Source organism: Sinohyriopsis cumingii, chromosome 5 (genome assembly GCF_028554795.1).
Source record: "Sinohyriopsis cumingii isolate HCF-2022 chromosome 5, ASM2855479v2, whole genome shotgun sequence".
Lineage (NCBI taxonomy): Eukaryota > Metazoa > Mollusca > Bivalvia > Unionida > Unionidae > Sinohyriopsis > Sinohyriopsis cumingii.
The window spans coordinates 38,920,112-38,938,833 of NC_142965.1; the positions used below are offsets into that span (position 1 = coordinate 38,920,112).

The 18,722-nt window shown below is 33.3% G+C and overlaps 1 protein-coding gene across 1 annotated transcript in view; it reads right to left on the reverse strand.

Moving 5' to 3' along the window:
• LOC149798979 (uncharacterized) overlaps positions 1-16,425 on the reverse strand; it is a 29,811-nt gene extending 13,386 nt beyond the window's left edge. The window contains exons 1-3 of the mRNA XM_089957890.1: positions 16,138-16,425; positions 14,975-15,077; positions 6,277-6,400 (exon numbers count right to left, since the gene is read on the reverse strand). Coding sequence (XP_089814016.1) covers positions 6,277-6,400; positions 14,975-15,077; positions 16,138-16,159 — 249 coding nt within the window. The 5' untranslated portion in view covers positions 16,160-16,425. The remainder of the gene's footprint in view (positions 1-6,276; positions 6,401-14,974; positions 15,078-16,137) is intronic.
• Between the last annotated feature and the right edge of the window lie 2,297 nt (positions 16,426-18,722).

The window sequence follows — 18,722 nt, forward strand, 5'->3', positions numbered from 1 at the left end:
ATGATGTTGTAAGAAAAAAGTTATTTATAAACAGTGTGACAAAAAATAAACGCGACTTTGATCTCTTGATACTGAATTTATCATGGCGCTGAAACAACAAAATAATCATTGTGCGAGCTGTAACACAGTAATGTTGTGGCAGTATTCAAATAATAATCCAAGACAGCTTACCGTAGATAGAATTAATAGTAGTCTTGGTCACACACGCGAAAATGTGATGCTGACCTGTCTTGAATGTAATCGACGTCGAGGCGCTAGTTCACAAAAAGTGAATGCGGTGATAATTGTGTGTCTTCAGGAATTACTTGTAATTGTTTACGTACAAATCCATGCTGGGGAGCAGTTGAATCCAATCTGTAGATTGCAGGTCTACCCGTGGATCATACCACGCTGGAAATTTTATGTGTCGTCACACTCCAAATAGGATCAGTTGCTCATTTTTACCACCTTCAATTTCACCAGATTCATATAAATATCTGACAGTCACATTACCTAGTACTGGTTGTTTTGAAAAGGAAAATGTTGTATTGGTTACGTTTTTTGTTATTGCATTGCTAGGTTTCATAGAAATTGCACGAGTAATTTCATTATTTAACGCAGCTATTACACTTGGTAATCTTGCAACCCATTCACGAGATCTCTTGTCTTTCTGAATTATTTCCTTCGCATACTGATATCCAAACAATCGCTCAGCAAGTGTTTGATTAAATCTTTCATCAATTGCCTGATCGCGATGAATTTCGGTATGTCCTCGTCTGATTTTGACATGTTTTGTCATCAAAGATGATACTGCACCGAGAAATTCTTTGCCAGGATCAACCTGTAGCAACTGTGGTCATCGCAAGGGTCCTCGCCGATAAATTCATTCAAAGGCAGATGCAACTTCAACCGCTGTTTTAGTTGATATTGGTTCTGCTTCTTTATATCTACTTGCAACATCAACGACAATCAACACGTATTTGTATGTGCACGATTGACGTCTACAAATTTTAATATTATCTTGTGGTAAAAACAAAATATCTGCTTGATGAACTTCATTTGGAGTGCTGACATTAAAATGTGCATACTGAATTTGTTTAGGGGGTGGTAGTTAAATTTGCCATATTGCCTGTCGTGCTAACCAATTTGCAGCAACAGAACGTGTGACATTTGCTGCATCAGCAAGTTTACTAATCGCTGCTCTACCCCTCCAATATCCTATTGGACTATAATAAATCGATTCCATTATAATAATAATAATTGGTTGATTAATTACCGGCCCCTAATAGTAGTTTATCTTTCATCGCGGATTTTACTTGGAAGCTAGCAAGTTTTTCTCTCAGAGATTTTTTAATGGAATTTAACGAGTGAATCAACTTCACATCTGCAATATGTCGTTGTAGATTTTGAATTTTGTACGCTACATCATAAACGTGACATGCTTGATCAATCGCATTTACTGGATACACTCCATGTCTTGGTTGATCTCGCTCGTCAAGTCGGATATCAAGTCCGGTTCCAGGACCACAAACATTATATTCAGGAAGATGTTTTCCTCCGGGTATTTTGCCCATGGAGCTCCAGGTAATTTTCCTAATGAAGCAGCCATATCACTACCAGACACTTTGTGTCCGGAAATAAATTTGTATTTGCTTGTACCACATTTTGTACACTTACCTTTAAGTGCATGCTTTTTATTTTTTTGTTATTATTGTTGTTAATCTACTGGTGTAGGTGGATGCTCTGCATCGATCACAAAATAAATCCATATTATTTATTATATTTGTACAACAAGGATATCATTGATTTCCCAGCGACACGAAAGCAAGAGCCAGCCAAGCATCATCCAGCGCTACCAAATTATTTTAGAGCAATTATGATAGGTCCATCTGGGTCTGGTAAGACCCAATTATTACTTAATCTGCTAATGAGATGGCTCAAGTGGGATAAGTTATATTTAGTGGCACCACATGTAGATGATCAGAGATGTTACGATGTACTTAACAAGATTTTAATGAAAACGCAAACTTGCTGGACGAGGACGGCAAAGATATTATCCATTTTATAACCAATAGTGATGAAGCCCCATCTGTAGATGACCTCGATGGATTTATTAATAATCTCGTAGTATACGATGATCTGATGCTGGACATCCAGCTCGGATATTTTCTCACGGCAGACACAAAAACACAGACGTGATTTGTTACTTAGCGATATACACAAATATCTAAAGTGATCAGAGATAACTGCGATATTTAAGTTGTGTTTAATGGAGTTGATACACATACTCTACGAAATATTCATCAAACTTGGTGTTCAGGGGATATGATTATGATTAAGTTCAAAAACTTCTTTTCAAAAGCGCAATCTACCTCACACGGATTTCTCACGATAAATTTGCATGATCCTCGGTCACGATATCGTGTAGGTCTTAATACAAGTTTTGGTTAAAAAGGAAGGGTGCGACCAAAAATGAGTGTCCGACGGATAAACGAACACACATGCAAATTTGGAAACACGAACGACAAAGGTAAAGTAACAAAATGAGCTAACACAATCAGAGAAAATCTCGGTCGGTTAGAGGCTTCGGTTTTGACGTTATTAACCTTGTGTTTTCATTTTTTTTGTCTGAAGCTTTATTTTGAAAACAAACTTGTTCCAAAATTGGTATGTTAACCTTCCCTGCTGCTTGTGAGGTCCGGTTTTGAAGGACAAGAAACAATTAAGGCAGTGACGCGGAAAAGGAACTGTTAAGATTTGTGAAAATTAGTCATGATTACTCATCACTGAATACATTCACGAAAATCATACGTTAACAAGGCTGTCATCCTTCGCAATAACAAAAGCACTCCATGTCTACGCTGGAGAGCCTAGAATTGTGCAAGAATTTTTTTAAGCTCTGATCAATTGTAGAGTATGGCTGCAAAGCACACTGACAATCTGCTAAACGATTTGTGGAGATACACTCTACTGTATTCTCACACAAATCCCTCAATTAGTCAAAAGGTGTTGTACGATCTAAAGATTCTGGATGGCTGCAGTGAGAATGGGATATTAAACAAATATCAGATCTCAGAATGTCTCACAAGTAAAGCGATTCAACATTTCGCATACAGTTAAATTCTCACAAGTAAATTTATTGCATTATGATGTTCGTCCCCGCCACTTTGCCAGCATGGATCAAAACCGGGTTATGCGGTACTTTTACGCGGGAAATGTGGCCACCATAAAGACGGTTACATTCTTCTCTGCTAAAGATTTCGGCAGGAGGATTGTGACGGATCCTTCGTTATAAGTCTCATGTGCGAATGTCAAGGAAGACTATTTCAAAAGACTGCCATAAGTGAAAACACAGAAGGAGATCAAACGTGTGAACCAGGAGAATGGGACAAGCTCCACATGACACCATCGTAAAATCCTACACCAGCCCAACTGAAGAGGAGAAGAAGCCTTCCTCAAATACTGTCTGTGCATTGCATGGCCACAAGGCCAAATCACGTTTACAGTCTCGGCGCCACCTAAACCGAGAATGCAGTTGATAATTCAGATAATATGCTTGACAATGTAATAAGAAAAATATATCAAGACCATGCATCTCTGTATTCACACAGCTCGAAAGATGACGACAAATTTGAGCCGTCATGGGACGATCTAAGTCAGTTACCGTTTTTACCGCTGAAATTATGGCTTTATTCAGGTCATTGGACTATATTGAAACCTCACAAGATATGTCGAGTTCTCTTTCCACCCTGAAAAGCCACGTAAAACTTAAATTTGGGAACCTAATAATATCACAAATGATCTTACAAAAACATAGTTGATAATACCATCTGGGGAAAAATATTCCATACGGTTAGCTGCCTAGTTTTTACTTTGGTTTTAAGAGTAATGAAATGACAGATAAAGCTGCTTCGCCGTCGCCCTTTTCCGAATCGAAGATTTTATGTCCTGATTTCAAAATATTGCATAAATCGACATATTCTCTATACTTAGCACAATATGTGGAATGAAACTCCACAAACTAGCTTGAGAATGTCAAATTCACCAATGAATGAAGAAACGTTATTATAATGTACCACCATATAAAATATAGGACTTTTTGAGGGACTGTTGCTTATATAACAAATTTTGACTTTGTGGGGATTTTAAATGATTTACCATTATCCTTTATTGTATATACATTTTAGAGAATTTCAACATCTGTGCCTTTCAACTTTTATAGTTTCATTAATATTTGCGTCTTGATTTAGAAAGCTTTATCTTTCTAGATTTTCATTTTAATTCTTTATATTTCCAATATGTGAATGCTTTACTTTTAATTGACACCAAAAACCAGTACTGTAATGACGCGCCGTTAAACCCTTCAACAACTATTACTTTCCTCATTGTCCTAATCCTGGTCAATACATGCCACATTTCCGCCATTAGGTAATTAAGGAAATACCGCAAATGCCTCCATAAATCTTTATTGCTATGAGTCAACTTTATTTCCGCGGAATTTTTTGAATCGCTACACTCAGACACCACGGTAAACAGTTACATCGAAACAGCCCACTTTAACCAAGACAAAATTTGTCCGTGTGTATATGTATGTGTGTGTGATTTGGATTTTTAACGTAGCTTAAACAATGTTTCACTCATATCGCTACGATGTGCGCAGTGTGGCAGTGTATAGTGATGTCTAGCACTGGGGCATCATGCTGCAGACATGTAGCATGATGTCCCACCCAGTCACATTATCCTGACACCAGGCCGATCAGGCCTAAAATTTTGTCTGTAATTTTCAACAGATCAATGGGTACGATTGCGTAGAGATCCAAGTGTCCGTTGAATTTAAATGAAACAAAAACACTTATCTTTAAGAATCTTTTAAAATTTAACTTACATAAGGGTTCTGAAATTTTACGAAATTATCTGTGTAAGAAAACGAAACAAAATATACATGTAACGTGAAAATCACACATCTGATAAGCTTGGTATTTTGTTGGCTCAGTAAAACAAAATTAAAAATTTAAAAACTGGCTTTAAATTATAGCAATGAAACTGCAGGGTATCCAATTAATTGAGTAATGTTAATTAATTAATATCGTTTAGGATCGAAGTATTGCTAACTTAAAATACTTATGCTAATTATTTGCAGTTTCAATTGTAACGAGCACAGGGAGATAACAGTTCTGTGAAGGTGGAATATCATTGAATTTGATTGAATATTGCCGTATTTTTATATCGTAAATGAAAGGTCGATACCAATCAACGAGTCATATGCAAAGAATTTCCGCGCGATTTAGTGGCACTGAACAATGTTTTAAAATTATCCACAGAAGAACAAACACAGAGAGTTCAGACACAATAGCTATTTTGTTTCTCTATGTCGTCAGGGAATGTATCAATACTAAAGTGTTTCCATCATACATGTATATCAGTATTGCAGAGTTTCCCACATATGTCAGCAGTGAAGTGTTTCCATCATACATCAGTACTGAACAGTTTCCATCAAAGAAAAAGAAGGTAAACTAGAAACATTAATACACATTGCTCGTTTCAAAATTTTCATTGCCCGTAGTTATTGACGTAAATAAGAAAGGACCACAAGTTTGTAGAATTTATCTATGGTCCGCTCCCTTGCATGGGTTACTCGCACAAATCGATGTAGAAACCTAAGTCAGCACTAAACAACAAATATTGGAACAGTCATGCAAAAAGTTATGAAATAAACATCAAACTCTTTATAAAGAGAAAATAGATACAAATACTCATAAACATGGAATGAATTGCCCACTGAACTTAGACACAAAGACACAGTGATCCCATTCAAGAGTGCTCTTAAAACTCACTTATTTCGACTGCAAAAACAAATTTAAAGACCTAATAATGTTTCCTACCTTAAATATTTTCAGCATGTTTTTCATGTTTTCTAATTTCATGGTGTTTGTTTTTCTAATCATATCATTATATATGTTTTTATGTTATAGGTGTTTTCAAATGTTGTAAAGCGCTTAGAGCTTCTAAAGATTAGGCGCTATACAAAGTCATTATTATTATTATTATTATTATTATTATTATTATTATTATATAATACTAAAAAGAAAGCCCAAGAAAAGAAGTTGGGGGGGGGGGAGAATGGATTCACATGTATGATTTGTTTACAATCTTGTGACGTACTAATAAGTTTTTTAAACTCCCGATCACGACTCCCGCAAGATGAATGAAGGCAAATGGACGATTATATGAAAACGACTCAAAATGGATAAAATTAAATTCTGGTGCAAATGTTCGCATTAAAGAATTTTCATTTACCTGGACACGGGACTCATTTAAGACGAGTCTATGCGCAAGCTCTTCCCTGGTGACAACATCCGGGTATGGCGCCTTCCGAAAGGCCTTCTCCATTTCCTTCAGTTGATACTGCGTGAAGGTTGTCCTTGAACGATAAAGCGGATTCAACTGATTTTGAGAAAATTAATCTGGAAATTTAGTGCTTATTGAGCAAGAAGTCCACGAAACCAAGTAGTAAATTTTACCTTTCAAAAGTTCATGTTTAAAGAAAGCTAATAGTTATTCCAATTGCATTTACCTTTAATATGATAGTTTTAAAAAAATAACACGACGAAGAAAAAGGGGATAAAAAGATAAAAAGTCAACCAGTTTCAGAACTTACAATGCAAAGATGACATAAATAGCGCTAAGTTTGAAATAGAAATGTGAAGAAGTGATCAACTTCAGCCTAAGACATATTCCCAACAATCGATGAACTAAGATCTACAATGCAAAGGTAATCCAAATGCAGTTACTGGACTGTCCGAAATGTTTCTCGACTGTATTGTACCTTACACTGCTATATCTATTAAAAACTGTGATGGCAAGAAGATATCGACACCAAGGAATGGGCGGAAGGTTTGTCATGTACGTTTCAAACAATTCCACCTTTAAGAGAACTGATTTCGAAATATACACTTTAGAAACAATATGAATTTAATTATGCTTCCTCAATAGCAGATATATTTATATTTGGTTTGTTTACCGATCTCCAAACTTTCTCGTCACGGACTGATACATTTGGATCTAAGATAAAGAACGCCTGATCTTTTAATACTGAAGTAATTATCATCAGAGACTTTAACATTTATTTCATTTTTGCTGTAAATTGAAAATGGCTTCAAATGATGCACCTGCACAACCTTACAAAGGCAAGCAATGTTCTGCTACCCTGGTAGACCACATATATACACAAACCATCATTACAACATTTGCAACATCTTCGAGAGTAACCTACCTTGTTTCTCTGTTAGTGATCACTATTCCATCTGTGCAACTCGTTAGCAGCGGGCCAGATAAGAACAATTCACACTCCTATATGCAATACCGATGCTTTAAAAACTTTGCTGAAACGAATTCATCTCTGAATTGTCCGAAAATATTTAACTTTTTAACCTTCTCTAAAACATACACAGAATATCATTCGTCAGTCTGGAACCACTGTTTTCTTACTATCCTAAATAAACATGATCCCATACAAGTTAGATGAATTAAACTATCAAAACAACCACAATAGTATATTAGTGAACTTGCTGAAGCGAAACCACTATCACAAATTTTATGAGTCATCCAATTATCGTTTATGGCATAACAAAGTCAAATACCTCATTGTAAAACATGAACGCTCTATTTTTCAAAGCCTTTACTTCAAACTATGATAACATATCCATCTGGAAACACCTTCAAGATTTTACTTCTACGAATAAATCCATGTGAAATTATAGTTAATGGCACTAGTTACACTGATGTTCACGATATAGGAACACACATAACCTTTTTGTTAATATTTCCGAAACACTTGATAAGTCTACTTTACAGAGCTTAACATAAATCAACTTATCTGTCTTCGTGAATGAAAGGATACCTTATCGTTTAATATCCATCGAATCACAATCTCTGATACAATTGATATTATCACTAAACTATATACTAATAAATCAGCTGGTCTCTATGGAATTCACCCCAAAAGTCTGACAATTTCAGCTTTGTCAGTCTCTGGTTTGTTAAAATAAGTACTTAACTGTAGCATCACTTCCGATAAATTTCAAGAATCACTCAAATTAGTCAAAATATTCGCAATACGTAAGGGAAATGAAAAGAATGACCATCTAACTATTGACCATTATTTTCTATATCTGGGTTGTGTGGTTTTTTGTTCCAAACTTAATGAAAAATCTTGTTAGCACGCATCTTTTCGGATGTCTTCAGTACGAACTCCTCCATACATCACAATCAGGTTTTCAACAATAACTGTCAGGTCAAATTGCCTTGACGAACCTTGTAGACAAATGGCTACCATCGAATTTATCCCAAGAACCTATTGTCGAACTCTTCATCGACTTTGAAACAAGCATCCGATTCAGTTGACCATTCGGTGCTCATAACAATCTATTAGCCGAAAAGTTTTCTTTTTCACTCGGTTTCTTGGTTCACATATTATCTCACTTACAGATTATTGTATGTACTGGTAAATAACTTCTGAGCATAATCATGTGTAAAGTGGTGTTCCTCAAGGCTAGGGACAAAACTATATCTAAAAGCTTTATTAAGTTTTGAACTGCGATCATATGTTTCATATTGAAACTTGTAGATGTGCTAAAGTTTCCTATAACGAAAGATTGTATAGACTTGGTCAGTATCAAGATATAGGTGATGGATATCACTATCTCCTGTCGTGTTCTTATTTTCTTGACGAAAGACAAACAGTTATACCTCACTTTTACATTCCCATGACTAATGTTTATAAATATAATCAGTTAATGTATACAGCTAGCATTTGACTCTTGATATTATTTGCGGGTTCTTAGATGGCGTGTTAAAATATTATGATACAAAATAATATTTCTGTCTTCATTTTCTTATATACCTCACAGGTTATAAACTTTACAATCTGCGTATAATAAAGTTTTATCTTGTCATGTCTTGGCCTGCTTTTTTTTTCTATTCTTGATCTGTGACTTAGCTTTGTATCAAGTTCATTCTAACACATATCTTTCTGCTGACGATTCTGATCTATCTACACCCACTGAATCTCTCGACTCCATTAAAAACTAACTTTAAATCGACCTGAACAATGTGTCACTCTGTTGTAAACGAAACAGAGTGTATATCGATGCATTTAAAATGAAATGAATTGTATGACAGTAAGGAAGCGATTATCCACTGACTTGGATTTACTTCTCAATCAAAACGGCTTTAATTTGTCTAGTATAAAGAAAACCTTCTTGGTATTCACATTGATCAACACTTGAACTGAAATCGATCACCTGTGTCGTCAAAAGAACTGTTGTCTTCACATTACTGTCGAAATTCGTACCTCCCCAGTAGCTTGAACTTTGTTTTTTTATTTCTGGGTATATATGACCATTGATATACTACGGCTGTACCTTACGGGGAAACACGTCAAAGTATAAATCTATCCAGATTTGATAAACTCTACAAAAAATTCTGAAACTTACTATATCGACTCCCTGGAATGTTTTTTTTATTTATACGTCTACAATGAATACCTAAACAAAAACGTATTCTTTTACAGATTGTTTAGATACTTGCATGTCATGACGCCTTTATAATTAAAGGCGTCACGACATGCAAGTATCTAAACAATATGTATCTAACCCAATAGAATTAAGATCATCAAAGATTGTCCGTAATCTCAGACCTTCAGCCCAATAGAACTAAGATCATCAAAGATTGTCCGTAATCTCAGACCTTCAGCCCAATAGAACTAAGATCATCAAAGATTGTCCGTAATCTCAGACCTTCAGCCCAATAGAACTAAGATCATCAAAGATTGTCGGTAATCTCAGATATACAACAAAATAGAACTAAGATCATCAAAGATTGTCCGTTATCTCAGATATACAACAAAATAGAACTAAGACCATCAAAGATTGTCCGTAATCTCAGATATACAACAAAATAGAACCAAGATTATCAAAGACTGTCAGTAAGGTCAGACCTACAGCCCAATAGAATTAAGATCATTAAAGATTGTCCGTTATCTTAGACCTTTAGCACAATAGAACTAAGATCATCAAAGATTGTCCGTAATCTCAGATATACAACAAAACAGAACTAAGATCATCAAAATTGTCCGTAATCTCAGATCTACAGCTCTTAACAAACTTTTGCTATATCAGCACCTAAGTTTTCGAATTCCTCTCCCCTGTGAACATGTAATTCAATCCCTTGCTTCATATAAAACTGCTTTAAAGAAAGTATTTCTCGACCAGTTAAAATGATATATTTAAGCCCCCCAATACAGACTTGTATTACTGTATCGAGATATAATCAGTGTATGTTAGTATGTAAAGCTACATAACTTAATCAATTTATTACTGTATCAAGATATAATCAGTGTATGTTAGTATGTAAAGCTACATAGCTTAATCAATTTATTACTGTATCCATATATAATCAGTGTATGTTAGTATGTAAAGCTACATAACTTAATCAATTTATTACTGTATCCAGATATAATCAATGTATGTTAGTATGTAAAGCTACATAACTTAATCAATTTATTACTGTATCCAGATATAATCAGTGTATGTTAGTATGTAAAGCTACATAATCAATGTATTACTGTATCCAGATATAATCAGTGTATGTTAGTACGTAAAGCTACATAATCAATGTATTACTGTATCCAGATATAATCAGTGTATGTTAGTATGTAAAGCTACATAACTTGATCAATGTATTACTGTATCCAGATATAATCAGTGTATGTTAGTATGTAAAGCTACATAACTTAATCAATGTATTACTGTATCCAGATATAATCATTGTATGTTAGTATGTAAAGCTACATAACTTAATGAATGTATTACTGTATCCAGATATAATCAGTGTATGTTAGTATGAAAGCTACATAAATTAATGAATTTTAAATATGTGTGTGCGAAAATACCTGAGTGTGCGTACGCGACATTTATGTAACCTATTAATGTGTTGAGGGCCACGTGACAGATGGGACTTTCATGACTAAATATGCCATCCTCATCTAATACAGAATATTATTATTCACGATACCTACTGATCAATTACAAATATTGTAAGCAATGAAAGAATTGAGCAGTTATCGTAGCCATGACGACAACTTTACATACGTAGGCTGCTATGCTATGGCAACATACCATTAAGGCAACATAGATGTATAATTTGGTCATCATCGGCATAAGTATGTCAATACACTGCAATCACTTAGTCACCAGCTACATGGGCGTGTCAATACTGAGTTTGTGTGTGTATGTGTTATATATATATATATATATATATATATATATATATATATATATATATATATATATATACATGTGTGTATGTGTTATATATGTTTTTATGTGTTATATCATGTGTGTATGTGTTATATTATATATATATATATATATATATATATATATATATATATATATATATATATATATATATATATGCGCGCGCGCGTGTGTGTGTGTGTGTGTGTTATACTTTTTACTAAAACACAACTTGGTGATTACTGTGAATTCATTCAAGACATTGTGATACTACAAGACTATTGGTTCATTCAAAAGTATTGGTACATTAGCACATTCAATACTGGAAACCATTAGGTACATTCAAACTACTTTTGGACTTGTGAAAAAACACTTAAGATTATTTGGGATTTAGTTCATGATTATGTAAGTTCTTAACCAATTTTCACTTTCTAAATTTCTTTGTTAATTTTACAAACCTTATTGGTTAAATTATTTCTATTACTTTGTTTAAGATCATAGAGTCGCAACAAAACACAACTTGAAGCTGCTATAGAATCAGCCTAAGACAACGGTCATAAGAGCTCATTTACAAACATCAATTTAATTCCAGTTGCAATTTGGTCTCAGCTTGATAACAGTCTCAACCAATCAGATACAATATTACCTCATAAATATACATAGATTTTGTTCATAATCAAACTCGTCTAATATCATGATAATACTTGGCTATATGGTACGTTTGATCAAAATCTGATATGAAATATAGGTGTCAGATCGTTGACAATCTTGGACAATTATATTCAAAATCACATAATTAATATGCTTAGATCTCGCTGATAAGCATACGCTACGGAGATCAAAAGGAAATATCTATATTTACAAGACTTTAATTTATTGATGATGTATCTGTATTTACGAGACTTTAATTTATTGATGATGTATCTATATTTGCAAGACTTTAATTTATTGATAATGTATCTGTATTTACGAGATTTTAATGCGTTGGTGATGTATCTATATTTACGAGACTTTAATGTATTGATGATATATCTGTATTTGCGAAACTTTAACGCATTGGTGAAGTATCTATATTTACGAGACTTTCATGCATTGGTAATGTATCTATACGAGATTTTAATGTATTGATGATGTATTTATATTTACGAGATTTTACTGTATTGATAATTTATTGATGATATATCTATATTTACGAGACTTTAACGTATTGATGATATATCTGTATTTACGAGATTTTAATGTTTTGACGATGTATCTGTATTTACGAGACTTTAACGTATTGATGATGTATCTCTATGAGACTTTAACGTATTGACGATATATCTGTATTTACTAGATTTTAATGTATTGACGATGTATCTGTATTTACGAGACTTTAACGTATTGATGATGTATCTGTATTTACGAGACTTTAACGTATTGACGATGCATCTCTACGAGATTTTAACATATTGACGATATATCTGTATTTACGAGACTTTAATGTATTGATGTTATATCTATATTTACGAGACTAATGTATTGATGATGAATTTATATTTACGAGACTTTAATGTATTGATGATGTATCTATGTTTACGAGACTTTAATGTATTGATGATGTATCTATATTTACGAGATGTTAATGTATTGGTCATGTATCTATATTTACGAGATGTTAATGTATTGGTCATATATCTGTGTTTACGAGACTAATGTATTGATGATGTATCTCTATTTACGAGACTTTAATGTTGTGTGTGTGTGATTTGGATTTTTAATGTAGTTTAACAATTTTTCAGTCATATCGCTACGATGTCTGCAGTGTGGCAGTTTGTAGTGATGTCTAGCATTGGGGCATCATGCCGCAGACATGTAGCATGTCGTCCCACCCAGTAACATTATCCTGACACCAGGCCTACCAGTCATAACACTAACCTCTGAATGCTGAGCGCCAGGCGATACAGCTGTTAGTATCATTTTTGTAAGTCTTTGGTATGACTCGGTCGGGAATCGAACCGACGACCTTCCGCATCCGAATCGGACGCTCTAACCACTAGGCCACCGGAGCGGTGATTAATGTATTAATGATATCTCTATATTTACGAGACTTTAATGTACTGATGATGTATCTATATTTAGGAGACTTTAATGTATTGATGATGTATCTATATTTACGAGACTTTAATGTATTGATGATGTATCTATATTTACGAGATTTTAATGTATTGATGATATATCTATATTTACGATTCTTTAATGTACTGATGATGTATCTATATTTACGATTCTTTAATGTACTGATGATGTATCTATATTTACGATTCTTTAATGTATTGATGATGTATCTATATTTACGATTCTTTAATGTACTGATGATGTATCTATATTTACGATTCTTTAATGTATCGATGATGTATCTATATTTACGATTCTTTAATGTATTGATGATGTATCTATATTTACGATTCTTTAATGTACTGATGATGCATCTATATTTACGATTCTTTAATGTATTGATGATGTATCTATATTTACGATTCTTTAATGTACTGATGATGCATCTATATTTACGATTCTTTAATGTGTTGATGATGTATCTATATTTACGATTCTTTAATGTATTGATGATGTATCTATATTTACGATTCTTTAATGTATTGATGATGTATCTATATTTACCATTCTTTAATGTATTGATGATGTATCTATATTTACGATTCTTTAATGTATTGATGATGTATCTATATTTACGATTCTTTAATGTACTGATGATGTATCTATATTTAGGAGACTTTAATGTATTGATGATGTATCTATATTTACGATTCTTTAATGTACTGATGATGCATCTATATTTACGATTCTTTAATGTGTTGATGATGTATCTATATTTACGATTCTTTAATGTATTGATGATGTATCTATATTTACCATTCTTTAATGTATTGATGATGTATCTATATTTACGATTCTTTAATGTACTGATGATGTATCTATATTTAGGAGACTTTAATGTATTGATGATGTATCTATATTTACCATTCTTTAATGTATTGATGATGTATCTATATTTACGAGACTTTAATGTATTGATGATGTATCTATATTTACGAGACTTTAATGTATTGATGATGTATCTATATTTGCGAGATTTTAATGTATTGATGATGTATCTATATTTGCGAGATTTTAATGTATTAATGACATGGTGATGACGTAAAAACGTGCTGACTGCATGCATCTTAACTTCTAACAGAAGCCGCACATCAGTCCAACATTGCCGCATACAGACGACCACATAAACCCATATTACCTGGTTTATGTGGTCAGTCCAAAACTTAAACAATTTTTAAACTTATGCATTTTTATTATCTTTTTCTTTAATTAAGAACCCTGAGTAACTTGCGAACCAATCAAAGACTTTGCTAAGCATCGTCTGGAAAAGTGCAAAAAAGTAAAATGTCCAAATATCAACAACTTTTAAGATGTTTATAAATTAGTTAAATTATCTAAACTTCTAGCCTTTAGATATCTGACCATATGGACTAAACGTTAACAATTTGAAAATATTAAAAACTTTAATTATTATGTGTTGCACGGACCGACTACAAACTACGACACAAAGACTGCATGAATTAACACCAAATCTAGAGACATCGAAAGTAAATTTTCACATATGGAGAGAGAGAGAGAGTATTAGCTGCATTTATATTTACCTGTGCCTTGGTCTCTTTTGAAATAGTGATTTCTCACAGCCTGAATTAGAACCAGTATTTTTCCTGAACTTCCATGATTTTACCAACGTCGGTGAGCAGTGTTCTGTAATAATAATAATAATAATAATAATAATAGTTTTATTATTATTATTATTATTATTATTATTATTGTTATTGTTGTTGTTATTATTATTATTATTATTATTATTATTATTATTATTATTATTGTTGTTGTTGTTATTATTATTATTATTATTATTATTATTATTGACGATGATAATGATGTTCTACAAAATTAAATGTCGAGCCAAAAATAAGCTCTATTATGTTACGATATATAAATTTCGAACATGTTTAGTTTTATTCACGCTGACGTTACTTCCGTAGAGTCAGACCCATGTCTTCATGCAGCCCAACCTAAGCCAGAAACTTCCCCTTCTCATCCGTTTCTACCCCCCCCCCCCCCGTGACGACGATGAAGGCTTCTCTTACAGTCTTTAAAATTTGTTATAGTGTAAACTGTACGTCGTGTTGATATGTGAATGATAAGCACTGGGAAAATATGGAAAGTCTCTGATGAGTTTTGGGGTTTTGATTCTGTTTTGTTTTCCAAGTACAGAATTGTGTTGCTGTCCAAGAAAACAGAACTGATAGAATTAAGCTCTGATGAATTCATTCTGCATTCAGGGAGAAAATGGTACCTTACATACATACATACATACATACATACATACATACATACATATATATATATATATATATATATATATATATATATATATATATATATATATATATATATATATATATATATATATATATATATATATATATATATATATATATATATATATATATATATATATATATATATATATATATAAATATATATATATATGAAACAAAAAATATTTCCAATAAGAAAGCAAATTAAAAGTGTTATAAAATTATTGTATGGAAGAGTGAGGTACATGTGTAGAAAAAAATAGGATTTTTTTGTTTAAATATTTTATGAAATAATAAAAAAATCTATTTATCCGAATTGTATCCTATATGCATTTTGTCTTATACGTACTTTCTCTGCAAAAATCTGCGAACTTCTTTATGTTAACTGTTTTCCACTTTACGTTAGTTTGTGTCCTTTTCTATGGAATAATACATACCTCTCCCCTGGACATTGTCCATTCTTTCTGTGCAATCCTCAGCCAGCTTGCTGGTTATTTCTTTCTTGCGATATTTACAAGTGTTCTGAATTCAAATTTTCCACTTAATTTGGGTCCACTTTTTTTCTTTAAAGAATTTTGCACCGTTCACAATACTGACATGCAAAAATAAAAAAATTGTTGCTGCCGAGCATGTGTTGCTTTATAGAATGGATGAAACCCGTCCGCTGTTTTACAAATTATCCATTGACTAAAATGGACAGTCAACCACTCGAGGCGTAATTTGAATTAGATGGTAGTGAAATATTGTGGTGGTTATATTGGTCGCTGCCTTGCTTTTAACGATTGGATGAAACGTTAATAACCGTCAATTATGGCGGATGATGAGCATGGCGCGCGAAGCATTCGCCTTGAACAAAGCTAAATTAAGCAAAATACTACCGCTTAACTGTGGGCAATTAATTCTGGATTGTAATTGTGGTGTCGATAAGTTAAATCCTCCTCTTTCATGCACCGGCGTTATGGGATTATTTAATGTCTTTAGAGATTAATTGTGGGCAGATAGCAGTGCTGCAGTGACTGACTATGTGGTCGAGCCCGAGCTTTAAATAGCCTGTGGCGTCAGCCACTAGTTTGCAACAGGCGTCTGTGTCGTACGTAACAACATATAATATATGTATATGTTTTATGATAAATATTCATTTTATGTACACGAACGATTCACATTTCACTACAAGATGTATTATTATTTATCCTAATTGTTAAAATATTTTTATCATTATGGATAATTGCAGTTTTGTTAATAAGGAAGCGACTTGGAAAATGTAGCTTCATTTTGAATATAGGATGTTCTTTAAAATTCCGTTTAACAATCTTCAACGTAAAATCATAGTTCAGTACATATAAAATATTTTATTTTTTATGAGAGAGAGAGAGAGAGAGAATCATTTAATAACTGCCATAAACTACAGGGGTCAACAATGACACTGATAGGGTCTTACAGTAAAGATATAATGCCAGACTTCAGTCAAGAACTTTACATGTCAAAATTTGCAACTCGTTTTGTGCCCTTGTTTATTTCCCTCGTCTCACTACTGTACTATTGTCAAATAATAAATTGCATTGGTATACCATTGTAGTATGATTATAGACAATAAACTCAGTTGTAATTTATTATTAATTTATTATCTCTCTTCGTGGTATCTAAGTTCCATCCATTTTTAAGATTTATAAAACTGATTTACAATACTTTTTGGTACTCTAAGGGTCATTTAAAGCTCCTTACTGGGTCGCGTGCATCACTCAAAGTGTCATCCGAGTGAGTGCAATAGTTTAATTCAAAAATCGATTTTCCATAATTGATAAATATAACGTTAGAAATATAGATTCGTTTAACTAGGCCTCTTCGCGTGAGTTTGTTTTTGTGGGTTTAACGCCACTTTTCAGCACATTATAGGCTATACATGGCGGCTAGTATATTTGGTGGAGAAAGAACCACCGACCCACGGGAAGCTACTAGCAACCATTCCCACATACCAGTGTTGTCCGAGCTAGGACTCGAACTCACACACGGAAGTGAGATGTCAGCGATCTGAAAGGCGAGAGACATAGACCACTAATCCACCCAGGGTCCTTGAGTTGGATATGTATGTATGTATGTATGTATGTATGTATGTATGTATGTATGTATGTATGTATGTATGAATGTGTGTGTGTATGTATGTATGTATGTATGTATGTATGTATGTATGTATGTATGTATGTATGTATGTATGAATGTGTGTGTGTATGTATGTATGTATGTATGTATGTATGTATGGATGGATGGATGGATGGATGGATGGATGGATGTAGGTAGGTAGGTAGGTATGTGTGTGTGTGTGTGTGTGTGTGTGTGTAGGTAGGTAGGTAGGTCTGTGTGTGTGTATGTATGTATGTATGTATGTATGTATGTCTGTATGTATTCGCACTATATAGTACCACTGCAAATGTTCCATACACATAAAGGATTGTTTTCGAACTTTATGAAGATAAACCCGTAAGCACAAACGTAAATATATACAGTCCTTCAAGATGAAAACCAAAGATAAAAACAGTGTTGTAAATATATAACGACAGTTGCGGAGCGATGATTTGTGATTCCGGAGACATTATTCTTTAACGGCAACCGAAGGACACTTTTAACACATTTTTCATCTTTTATCTGCTGTCGATTATACAGGTGTACTTTTTTACCGCTTTATTGTTGTTGTTGTTGTTGTTGTTTTGTTTTTTAAGATAATGTTTCTTGTGGTGTTTTACTTTGCCGTCTTTGTTGCTGTTATCAATACTACTACTACTACTAATAAAAATAATAATAATATGTAGCAATAGTTGTAGTAGCATTACCAGCATGATATGAAATTCTGATACAACCTTAATACACTCTGATAAAGCTGATTACATATTAACATATATTCTTACATTACGGTGCGTGCTTAACGTTATCAAGGTGGCCATATTCAAGTGACGGTGTCAAATTTCACACGACATTGATGCCCAGGCGCATTTCTACACATTTCTGGGCTGCACACAAACACGGGGTT